General features: G+C 36.4%; 1 protein-coding gene across 2 annotated transcripts in view; it reads right to left on the bottom strand.

The window, feature by feature from the left end:
* Positions 1 to 13,174, bottom strand: part of LOC127808856 (homeobox-DDT domain protein RLT1-like) — a 43,200-nt gene that overhangs the window by 10,537 nt on the left and 19,489 nt on the right. For both annotated transcript variants that reach the window (XM_052347523.1, XM_052347524.1), the window contains exons 3-10: positions 9,902 to 9,984; positions 5,694 to 6,083; positions 5,528 to 5,617; positions 5,232 to 5,396; positions 4,887 to 5,109; positions 2,448 to 2,548; positions 261 to 347; positions 7 to 159 (exon numbers count right to left, since the gene is read on the bottom strand). In XM_052347523.1, the coding sequence (XP_052203483.1) occupies positions 7 to 159; positions 261 to 347; positions 2,448 to 2,548; positions 4,887 to 5,109; positions 5,232 to 5,396; positions 5,528 to 5,617; positions 5,694 to 6,083; positions 9,902 to 9,984 (1,292 nt within the window). The remainder of the gene's footprint in view (positions 1 to 6; positions 160 to 260; positions 348 to 2,447; positions 2,549 to 4,886; positions 5,110 to 5,231; positions 5,397 to 5,527; positions 5,618 to 5,693; positions 6,084 to 9,901; positions 9,985 to 13,174) is intronic.

Here is a 13,174-nt window from a genome sequence, read left to right as displayed (position 1 = left end):
GGTTACCCCTTCAACAATCCGTGGATGCCCTCCTTCAGGATTAGCAGAACCATATTGATTTGTTCCCATCCCAGTAGAGGGTGTCCTTGCAACATCTTCAATATCTTTGATAATCAATTTCAGGAGAGCAATGTGTATTTCACTCAACAATCTTGAGTCCTAAAGGATAGGTATTGCCAATATAAGTGCCAGAAAATACCAGAAGTGAACTAAGTGTCAGTTTTGCAGCAACTCAAAGAAAGACATCCTTGAAAGCTTACATAGTCATGAATGGCTTGAACAAATTCATCAAGGGTAAAAGGCCAAAGCTCCAAAATATCAGCAAAAGTAATGCAGAATCTCCAAACCTGAAAATCACAAGTATGATGAAGATTAAGGAATTAACTTCACATATTAACAAATCTTAACTCCTGATTCAAACTAAATAAAGAAAACATCACATCCCTTTTCCTCTTGATCCTCTATACTTGAGTTCAATTATTGTATTTTGGGTGTGATTAGTGCCAACTGGTTGTTCTTGCTAACTCCTTTCTTGCCCTCACTCCACTTCACCACTTGAAAACTGTATAAGGGGAAATAGACTTAAGAAGTGCTAACTAGGAACCCATGCCAGATGGGCACAGGATCAACAAGAGAGATTGTGGGAAACATTTTTGTCTTTCTAAGACGGAAGATACTGGCCAAGTTATTAAAGTAGAGAATCTAGCTCCATGAGGAGGACTTAGTCACCTTAGCTAATGATGTAGGACAGATCTCTGGTATTGATAGAATACTGACTAATTGGAGGCTTATTTAGGGTTAGAATGCTAGGAAAATTGTTGAAAACGCTAGGTTTTGATATGTAATAGGCTGATAGGCAACTTAGAAGTAAAATATGGATGAAAAGATGGATTTTGGGACCTGAAAACTAATATGAAACTAGGGTTACGAAAATCAAAAATTGAAATTGCAAGATTACCACCAAATAAAAACCCCAACGGATAATTAGAGTGTACAAAAACGATTTTAGGAAACATTATGCAAAATGAAAGAAATACCCTTGATGCATAAAACATCAAAATTCAGCATAACAAACTTCAGGAAGGGCTTTTTATGCAAAACTGTACATAATTTTTATTTTCACATGTTTTCTTTAATCGGGTGTTAAAAGTATTTTGGTAATTTTCAGATTTTGGGGTATATTTTTGTGTAATTTTGTTTGGGGCTATCTTTTTGTAATGGCAAGTGTTTTGATGGGGTTCCTAAAAGATTTGTGAATTTTAGGAGTAATTTGCAAATAGGAGTTGGCTTCTCTTGGAAGCTTGAGGGCTGGTATAATAGAGCTTCTCAGCCACTTTAGAGGGACTTTTTCAGCATTTAGAAGACAGAAATCTCTACATGGGGTTTCAGCTCCAAACCAGCTAGGGTTTTGAGAATTCAACCCCACAGCACCTACCAATCCCTCCATTGCTGCCATAGGTGCGAGAGGCTAGCAAGAAGCTGCTGCTACTTTGTGGTTCTAGGTCTAAAAAGGTTTGTTCTCAGTTGTTTCAGTGTCTTATTTGCTGTCCATTGTTTCAGCACTAAATCCTTGTCATGTTAGCTATTTTGCTGTCCCTATTTGCATCACTTTTCTTCATCCAAAACATCCCAAACCAATGCTTGGGCCTTGGAACCAATTTTATGACACTACTTAAATGTCTTTATAGGTTGCTTCCAGCATCCTCCATCGGCAAAGGGTTTCAACCATTTGTTTGATTCAGTGAGACCCTGAAAAGGCTGCTTTTGGCGGCACCTTGAGTTGTTAATCTTGATATCATATCTAGGGATGTAAACTGGTAGCCAATGGATCCCAATTAACCCCATTTAAAGTGAAAACAAGTACAAGAATGAGGTATAGGTACAAGGCTCATTTAAAAATCTATCAAAACATGTAAATGGGATTAATTGGGGCCTGGCCCCATCTACATCCCTAATCATAGCCAATTGCCCAAAGAAAATTGAAAAAGGTATAAGTTGGTGACAAAAAATTAGTACGGACTGGGTGCACTGCTTGGAGAAGAAGGAATGTCCTCCCAGATAATAAGGGGTCACTCAATCCATCATCAGTGATCTGGAAGGATAGTCTTAGTTTTCTTTTTTCTTTTTTAATTTTTTTTTCTCTTCTCAGTATTATAACTATAAAAGGATGCGTCCTTATTCTACCCCAACATATATGAGAAGCCACAAGCAGAGGGCAACAATTTAATAGGTCACACTTTACACTTTCAAATAGCTATGGGCAACATTTATAAATTACAAATAAAACAACTCCAGCTGGGAAGATGCAAGAATTGTACAACAGAAGAAAACAAGGACACAAGCCTTCTCAAACAGAAGATACATGCAAAATTTGTTGATGTGGGATTTCTGCAATGAAGATTCCCTCATCCCAAACAAAACGAAGCAGAAATGTTCTTGGGACATACCATGAGAAGGTTTCCAATGTTCTCATCTGAATCTGTCCAGGGTTGAATTGAAAATGGCCTCTTTAACTGCACAGACTTGGGAGGGAATGAACGCAATAAACCTGAAGTGTAACACTTATGTTCAAGAATCCCATGTGATTTGAAAAATATATTGAACTAAGTCATAAATATAATAGAATAATGAGAAGTAGAAGATTTGCATGAAACATTCAAGATTCTGTTCAAGCAGCTCAGTAACACATTACTAAATGACGATAAGCGGAATCTATGAATTCTGTCATGATAGCGTAACTGACAAGGTCAATAAATTCCAAGACACCTGAACACTATGAAGTCAGCACCCCAAAATAAAATGAAAGTAGTTCCATGTAAGGAATGTTGGCTCTGTTTGCTTATGGTTCTATTGTTTTTTGTTTCCAAAACTAGAAAAGAACAAAGAGAATCTATTTGAGATATAGTACCATAAACAGTTTTTAAAATCTTTTCCTGAAAATTCCAGAGTTTTAAGAAAAAAAGAAAAATGCTTTTGTTGGTTTCAGAAAGCTAATGTAGAACTTGTACAGGGATGATAAATCAATTGCAAAGATACAAATTCTAAGGGGTAAAATGCACCTCTCCTTAGATTTACTGAATTGTGAGACACCTCCCCTTGCATCTTGAAAATAATTTGTTGGGTCTACTATTTTCAAGATTTGGTAACAAATTCACCCTTGCTGTCAACAAAACACAAAGAAATGTAACTATTTTTTCTGACCTCGCATAGTAGCTAACACAATGACAACTATCCCCTCTCAACATCAGGATGTAGGAGACTTGATACTCACCCTCTTCTCTTGCAGGCCATTTCCAAAGATGACCCAAAAATCATGATCAAACCACCATTGGCCCACCACCCAAGCACCATCAGCCACCGCCACCATTGGCACCTCCACAGCCTACCCAAAGATAAACTCACTTCCTACCACCACTACTGTCATTCAACAGGCAACACTACTTTCACAAAACACATGCTTACAACCGCAAACAATCACCTCCAAGACCACTCACCCATGTCATTTTCCCTTTGTTCCACATCCAAAGGACCCCCAATGCCTTTATCATGGCCAATTAACCACCTCAGTTTCCCTTAGACTGCAATAGCCCACCTCATCTATGGCCGATTAGCCCACCATGTAGAATGGATGTAATAGACACACATACACAGAGTCAAAGTCCACTGTGCATACAAAGGTACATGCAACGCAAATATTTCAACGGTAAAGTGAGGTGGCAATGGGATGTCAGCCTTGTCAAGCAGAGGTGGAGGTGTTTTATGTGTCCTGTGGTGAGGGATGTGCTTTTTCTTTTTGGGGGGAGTGTTGCTACTAAGAGAGACAGGGAGGGATTTTAACGTTCTGGACTTTAACTGATGGAAGAGCAAGATCAAGTTTAAGGGTGGCTTGGGTTCAGGTTGGGTATAATATGATTGTCTTGAGAATGGTGAGGTATTTCAAACTCTCTTCCATATCAATGATTTGTATCTCCAAATATAACTACATATATCTCATTCTGCCCAAAACATTAATGTACACATATGTTTTTTTGGGGTGTGTGTGTGTGGAAAAAAAATCACAAAAAGAGTGAATAAATGGTTAATGGTGAGTGATTGTTGAATTCATAGAAGGTGAACTCCTGTTGCAGCAAAAAGGAGGAGATTAAATTCACAAGAGCAATTGTTGTTACTTGTTAGTTAGGAGGAGATTGTGGTGCCACAGAGGGTGCTGATGGCTTTGGAACTTTGGTGTTAGGTTATTGATAGATTTTCTAGCAACAGGTTGGCAGGAAAGAGCAAGGTGAAGGGGGAGAGAGAAAGAGGGGGGAGGTAGAAGGTGCTAAATGGTTGTGAGGTGGTGGTGACAAGTTCGGAGGCAGTGGCTATAAGAGAAGAGTTAAGTCATTTTATTTCTTTTTTTTTTATGAACTTTTTAGAAAGATCATATATATATGTGCATTATGCATAAAAAAGGGTGTCCGCAGTACAGGAGGCTCCTCACTTTGTAAGAGTCAATAGAGGGTCATTTTTGTATGAAGTTTTATCCTTGCTTTGCAAAGTGGTTTCCACAACTTGAAACCCGTGACCATCTAACAACTAAGGAGCAACTTTAACGTTGCTACGAGTGCCCACCCTCATATGTTTATATATGCATATCTATTATATAAATCTAGTGTCCAATGTTTGACCAAATAATATGTTTTTAACCCGAAATCTACTTAAAAGGCATGGTTAGAATGTAGTTTAACAGTGGTGATATCATTTCCTTAAAAACACTCATGGGGAAGTTTGGTGTCACTGTTAGAGAGTGAATGAAACATCTAAATTTTGAATGAACTTCAGGGGAGGTTAACTAATTAACTGAAATTACAAAAACAAGTCCTTATGTAATATAAAGCAAAACCTACCTCTGAATGATTCAATGTTTTGCAGTGTGTCATAGTCAAGGGCAACTATTGAGGGAAATCCCTTGCTTAAAGCAGCCAACTCCATTAGCTCAAGACGTTCATCCTCAATTAGCTCCACAGATTCCTTGGCAAGTTTGCGTGCTGTAGCCTTCTCAAGAGCAGCTCTGAGTTTTGCTTCTTCCTTTTCTCTGCGCAGCTCTTCTTTTTGCCTCCTCCTCTCAGCCTTCACAAACAAATAGAAAAGATAGAGGAACAGATATAATAGAGTTTGGACATTCCTATGAGCTGCTGATAAAGGATAATTTACAGCCCCAAATACTAGAATGCTTAGTTTCTTAAACTTACTTTCTGAGATTCCTTCTGCAAAAATTTTTCCCTCCGTTCAATTTCACGTCTTTCTTCACGCAGAAACTTCTCCTGCTGTCGCTGCTTTTCACGCATCATCCTTGCTTCATCCTTCCGCCTCTCACGTTCTTGCTTTTCCATTTCTCTCCTCATTTGCTCCTCTCTCTTACAACAGAAACAATAGATTCTCAACATCATTTTAAAAGAAGATCTTTGCTATCTTCACCCCACCCCCCAAAATAACTCAGAGTCAACAATTACTTGCACTTGAGGTAGCAGGATAGATAAGCCCATACCTTACGCCTTAACATATCTTGTTTCTCAAGTTCTTTCCTGATCCTCTTCTCTTGGGATTCAACTTGCTTTCCAATTCTAGCTTCACTGCTCTGCAATATGTAAGTAAATGACAATTAATTCCTCATAAAATAAATTGTGCAAGTCATAATGACTGCATCATAATACCTTCCTTTTCTTCTCCACCGGCAAACCATATTCACTGTTTGGAATTTCCCTCTCAGACACATCTGGATTTCTGGACCCAGTAACTGGAAGCACTCTGGCTTGAGCATCCATTTGAATTTTTGTCAAGGACTCCCTTTGTGCAGCACAGGGATCATCCCCAGAAGATGATGAAAGAGGTCCCTGCCTGCCTGGCTGAGATGACAAGTTAACTGATCCCGGACCTTGCACTCTAGGTCTCCTGCGTCCAATACCATGTGAATGTGATGACAGATTTGCACTAGAAAACTCTGCAGGCGAATCATAGAAATTAGATGTGGTATGTCGTCCATGTGCATCGGATCTAATCCTTGGCTCATCTGGAAGACAGTCTTGAATATCCCTCATAGCAGCCTAAAACCCAAATCAAGTAAAACTTTTAATCGGTATTTATCCAAATAATGAAATAACTATCATTTTTCATGTCAGTTTTAGCAAGGTTTCAAGGCTACAATACAACAAAAATATAAGAGCAGTCCCATGCTAATCCATAAATTTGCAAGATAAATATCTTCATCTTTAATAAAGACTAAAAAGGGCATTCCCAATGTCTGAGGCTCCTTGCTTTGTGAGGGTCAAGAGAGGATCATTTTTGTACACAACCTTACCCTTGCTTTGCAAAAAGGTTGTTTCCACAACTTGACCCGTATCCTTTAGTCATAAAGGAGCAATATAACCATGGCTACCAAGGCACGCTCTCATCTTCAATAAAGACATAACACTGGGAAAAGAACTAGAGAGAACACCAAAATAATTAATCTCCAAGCAGTGTTTATCCACAGCATTCATCCAAATAATGAAATAACTACCCTTTTTTTGTTGTTTGATTTAACAAGAATTATAGCACAATATACAATAAGACATCCATCTTAAGGAAAATACAAAAGCAACACCATAATGATCTATAACTTTGCAAAACTGTGAAATGGAAAAGAATTAACTTGAGATAAATATCTTCCATTAAATAAAGCTTGAGGAAAAACATAAACTTGGAGGCATATACTGTATGTAAACATAAAAACAAAAGTGACAGAAAGCATCACTTATAGGAAGGAAATCACAGAATGCTGCAACAGCCATCATTTGATTATGCAACTTGGAAGCTTAAAATTATGCTCATGGGTCCATACACTCCACAATGATTGTTGGTCAATCAATGTGTAAAGGACATGCAGAATCCAGACTTTTGTTTCGAAAGTGAAGGGTGCATATAAAGCACATAAGTGATTTGAATTTGAGTTCTATATTAATTATAAGATGACATGGTCATTAGTTTGGATTTGTGATATTATCTACCATACTTAAGATCTTGGAATCATGATACTTCTTAGAGTTGATAACATAGGTAATATTATTGATTGAGTTATGCTCCCAACTCATTTAACTCTGCCTTACATGGAACTAGGCACTGTTTTGGGGTAAACTTATGTTTTAGCATCAGATTGCATCTAATTCTTACATTCAAGGACACTGACACACAGAAAAATTTCAATTTTATTCAATACTTATTTAGGTTTTTCAGTTAATAATGTTTACTGTAAAATAGAGAATATTTATCAATAAATGGAAGCTTTATGCATAGTTATATGGTAAACTCGATTATTAGAGGACATTTCTGGTGCACATGTCCAAACTACATGTATACAGATATATATCTTTTTTTCAAGTGTCAAGAATGAGTATTTCACATTTACTGGAAGAGTCTATACATCATAGAATTATCCAAAATTAAAGGGAGATTATTGAGGGTGTTACTCATGGAATCAAGGAAGGATGGTTAAAAACAAAAGTGCTTCATACATGCAAAAATGCAGGATGGTATAGAATATTGGGCAGTTGGGTACTAACATACATGTAATTGAGATGTCGATGTTATGATGAATGCGCAGTCATGCAAGAAAGAAAGAAATATAAATGATTATTTGTAATAATGTCAAAGTGATGCTTACTTAAAATAAAATGCATAAAGCATGATTAAGATGGTTTGTCATTGTTATGACCCTAGGGTTTGGCTAGGGTTTAGGAAGTAAATTGGTAAGAATGCAGGAAAGAAAGAGCAGAAAGGGAGGGAGAGAAAGAACAAAACAGAGAGAATTGAGGGAGACGAGAGGGAAATCTAGGGAGAGTTAGAAGAATTGAGAGAGAGAAATGGAATTCAATTATCATTCAAATCATGCCTTCCTCTAACTACGCCAACCTCTTTATAGACTTACAATTGAAGGAAATAATAAAAAATACAACCAACTAACTACTCTAACAACCCTACTAACTGTTTATACAAGAGTTAGTTATTCCTGCCTAACCTCTAAACTTCTACAGTTAGCCCTAACGGCTCATACATCGTGGATTTTTCCTCAGTTACAATCATATCCCCAGGGTCATGACAGTCATATGAGAAGAAGACCTATATGTCATGGTCCAAGGGTTTAGCCTAGGACTAAAATGGAAATCGGAAGGATCCGATACCGTTGAAGTTAAGAATAGAATGTAGAAGGAAAATTGAAGAAGAATAGAGAGAGAAAATTAGAGAGAATTGAGGGAGAATGGCAGAAGAAGGAGAGAGAGAAATTGTAGAGAGAAATATTGGGATTTCAAATATCATTCAACATGTCCATCACCTCCATTTACAGCAGCCTTATATAGGCATTTTAGTCTCCTAATAGCCTTGCACATGCAGCCATGTGCACCTAACTAATTGCTAAAATATCCAAAACAAACTATTCTACCCTATTACAATAATACCCTTTATTGCTCATAGGGTCATGACACTATACACACACTTGAAGAGAATGGAAGGAATTGAAGAAGTTTATAGCATAATAGGTAGAGAAAGGTGAAAGAAAAACTTGGTGAGAAACCTTTAGACATGGCATGAAATATGATGGATTTATAGAAGATTCGTGGATAAAAAATAATTGGAGTTTGAATCCATGTAGTAGACCTCCATCTAATGGGATTAAAACTTGTGATGATGATCCTTTTTGTGTGCAGGGTATTGTTTAAATTCTATTTCTGGAGCTAGAGTATTAGTAGAAACAAAACTACAAAAGGTCATTCATACACGGTCTGAGTAGATTGATTAATTCTTATGATCTTTATTTTTGGTCCTACCCTTTTGCAAGAGGCAGCCAGAAAATTGTTCAGTCTCCCACAACCCTAATTTTTAAAGCTCTTACTAAATCCTGATTGTTTCTCTTATCCATGAAATGAAAATCAATGTCTAAGACTTTCAAAATCCAAAGCAAATCATGTATAAGATCCAACAGTCTACATGAAGAAATTGATTATACTTCTCAGATTACACCTTCTTTTAAATATGTAAGCCACATACAAACTTCGACTGGTATAGATTGAAGGATTGATTATGTTATAATTGCACTGTTCTGTGAACCTCAAATTTGCATGTGTTATATGACTAACCTTTTTTATATATTAATTATATTGGAGTTTTCTAACTCAAGTCATTGGTGTTTTCAAATCAATACACCAGAGACACATCAAATAGGTAACTCTCCAAAGTTCCAGCAATTTTACTATTATGCATCAATATTCCCAAGTATCTGCAATGTCAACGTATAATTAAATACAAGTGATTTTATGAATTCCTCATGATATTTTCGAATTTAATGGAAATAAATCTTTCTTCACTGTTCAATACTTTGCTCCTACAATTTGGCATTTAATGTAAAATCTGAAATCAACAATAAATAAACATCAAAAATCTTCAAAATATGCTATCTGCACGTTAAGCTTTCCAAATCTTACACCTTACTTCGACCATTTAAACCCTAAGCCACAAAAGTTACACAACAAAACCCAGTATCAAACAAATTGTGGACACACTTACAGCAAACTTCTTGATACAGTCCTAAATCATAGAATCCCTTGTGAATCGAGGATCTGAACACATGTTTCAAGATCATAACAAATTGCAGGAAGCAAAAAGGGAAAATGAACATCATCAACAATTCCGTATGACAAACTTCCTAATTCAGACTAAAATCATAGAATCCATAGCGAATCAAGGATTTGAACCCATGCTTCAGTTTTCCAAGACCCTAACAAATTGCAGAAAAGAAATGGGGAAAATAAACGTCATAAACAATCCCAAAATAGAAGGAACAAACATTCACCACGGGGAGAGAGAGAGAGAGAGAAAGAGAGAGACAAACTTTAGCTGGTGCAAAATAGGGTTGCTCGAATGATTTTCCCTCACAAGTGTACCAAGATCGGTCTTCCTGCTTTGTCCTCACACCTCCACAAGCAAAATCAGAAAGGTTAACAAAAATAGCATGCAAGAAACTGTTGATCGAAACTCAACTTAATCAAGACTTCAAGATAGCAGCACTGCCCGTCGGGCTTGATAGGAATCCATGTATGATGCTGAGAATTTAACCTCTAAAATAATCTAAAATAAATGTGAAATTAAACATAGATAGAATAAAAATATCTGTCATCAATGAATGCCCACACTTGCATCAAGTTATTTTTCATCAAGATCACTTGACTTGCATTAAACCTACTTTTTCTTCCACATTCACCCTTCATAACGGTCATTATTAACAATAGGAGAAAGTTCTACTTATATAACCTACGCATTCCCCTAATTTCTAGTTTTCCCCTTTAGCAGAAGTAGCAATAGCATTGATCAGTCAATTATTACTATCATTGATAAATTTATTGTTACTTTTTTTTTTTTAACTTTTAGCACTTTCTTGTTTTTCATAAATGTCCAACATAGTCACAAAACTAGCATCAAGTAAAATTAGTGGTACACTTGCTTTATTTTTCAAGTTTTCCTTCAAGGTTAACCCCATTAACAATATAAATCTTAATTTAAATTTTGTCCCTGAATATGACAACTTTTTCTTTCTCCTTGTATTCTCCCATTTCTTAGAAGGCACCCTTAATTGATGGTAACCAATAAAAGATAATGTAATAAATTTTTTTTAGTACAATCTAAATGTTTTAAGTCACTTAATACCTGAGTATAATGATGATAATTATTTAATACTTTAAAAAGCATTACTCCTATAGAAACCAATATGGAGGGGAAAAATGACATGAATGGCTAGAAATAAATTTACAGTCCTCTAATAGTTAAAACTAAAGGAGTGGCCCGTGCTATGCATGTGCAAGTAAAAATTAAAAAAATAAAAATATTTCAACTGAAGGCTCAATTTCAAGGGGCAGCACTTCATGATTGTAGTTTAGTTTTTGTTTTAAACAAATTTTAATTGATGATGAGCATTGGTGTAACAGTAAGGTTCCTTTTGTTTTATTCTGACTTGGAGGTCATAGGTTCAAGTTAGGACATAAGCTTATTTGGTTGTTGTGTTTTTTGTTCTTTTTAAGCAAAACATATAAAGGGCACTTTTGAAAAAATAGAAAAAAGACTTTAGTAGTTGGTAACACCAAATCTGGTGTTTACTTATATTGTGAGAATGGAATACTTTCATTCTTACTTCACACAATGATACAGCCCTAGTTATAGGGTTGAGAATTACAACATAGGAAAGATTACAACAAAACAACTTAAGAAAGATTACCTATACAAAGTTTTAAGAAAGAATTCTAAACTGAAATTAAGAAAGTATCCTAAATTGAATTTAGAGATTTCTAAAAAACAAAAGGTTTAGATTAACTTCCAATCTTCTCACGAATGATTAGACAACCTTCCTTTTTCCTTTCTCTTGAGTTTCTTACGAAAATCAACACTCCTCCTTAGGCTGGTGAATGAATATCATTCATTCCCAACTTGCATACCAAGTCTTCAAATCTTCTAGCAGCCATCTCCTTTGTTAGTAGATTAGCCACTTGCTTCTCAGATGGAACATAGGGTATATGGATCAAACCTCCTTCCAATTTCTCCTTTATAAAATGCCGGTCTATTTCTATAAGCTTTGTCCTCTCATGTTGCATAGGATTATGAACAATACTAATAGCTAATTGATTATCATAGAATAACTTAATTGGGCCATTAGTAGTAATTTTTAGATCCTCTAGAACAATCCTTAGCCACAATAGCTCACATAGACCAACTGCTATAGCCTTGAATTTTGCTTCAGCATTAGACTTTGCCACAATACTTTACTTCTTACTTCGCCAAGATACAAGGTTTCCACCTAGAAACACATAATACCTGGTGGTAGACCTTCTATCAACTAAGGATCCAGCATAATCTGCATCTGTGTTGCCTTGAATATCCAAATTATTACCTGACTTGAACAAAATCCCCTTGCCTGGTGTTATTTTCAGATAGCATAGTATCCTCCTCACTGCCAGCATGTGTTCCTAAGTGGGGATATGCATAAATTGACTTATCAGACTGACAGCAAATGCAATGTCAGGTCTGGTATGTGATAGGTAGATCAACTGGTCCACCAATCTCTGATACCTCCCCTTGTCCACTAGATGATTGTTAGTGTCTCCTCCCAATTTAGTGTTAGTTTCTACAGGGGTGCAAGCTCCTTTTCCTCCCTGCAGACCTATTTTTGTTAGCAAATCTAGAATATACTTGCGTTGGTATAGAAAAATGCCTGCTTTAGAGTAGGCTACTTCTATTCCTAGAAAATATTTGAGTATACCAAGGTCTTTGATCTCAAAAATCCGAGCTAGGTTGTCTTTCAGGACCCTCTGTTCTTCAACATCATTGCATGTAACAATTATATCATCCACATAGACTAGCAAAGTCGTCACCTTTTCGTTTAGTGAGTGTGCAATGAATAGACTAGAGTATGGTCTCCCCTACTCTGATGATATCTCATGTGTCTCATAGCCTTAGAAAACCCATCAAATTAGGCTCTCGATGACTACTTGAGGCCATAGAGTGCCTTTTTAAGCTTGCATACTTTGTCTGAATTTCTTTTATTAAAACCTGGTGGTGGTTCCATGAACACCTCCTCTTCTAAATCACCATAAAGAAAAGTATTCTTCACATCAAGCTACTATAATTGCCACCCATAGTAGGCTACTAGAGATAGAAGAATTCTCACTATTGTCATCTTTGTTACAGGAGCAAAGGTCTCTAAATAATCGATTTCATAGGTTTGAGTATAGTCTTTAACCACTAGTTAAGCTTTATATCTTTCCAATGAACCATCTGCATTATATTTCAAGTTAAAAATCCACCTATAGCCTACTAGAACCACCCCCTTTGGTTTAGGCACCAGTTCCCAAGTTTGATTTTTCTCCAATGCTCTCATCTCCTCCTACATGGCTTGCTTCCAATTCTGATCTTTTAAAGCCTCATTTATTGTCTTAGGAATGACAATGGTGTCTAGAGAAGTCAGAAAGCTTTTGTGTTTTTGGGAAAGTCTATGATAGGAGATATAGTTAGCCAATGGATGCTAAGTGCAACTTCTAACCCCTTTTTTGATAGCAATAGGGAGATCCAAATCATTAGGATTAGGGTTATAAGAAATCAAGGGATGAGTGACTTCAAT

The sequence above is a fragment of the Diospyros lotus genome, chromosome 8, assembly GCF_014633365.1.
Source record: "Diospyros lotus cultivar Yz01 chromosome 8, ASM1463336v1, whole genome shotgun sequence".
Classification (NCBI taxonomy): Eukaryota; Viridiplantae; Streptophyta; class Magnoliopsida; order Ericales; family Ebenaceae; genus Diospyros; species Diospyros lotus.
Note: the sequence above shows the minus strand (reverse complement) of the source record. Positions and strands in the feature narration are given on the sequence as shown.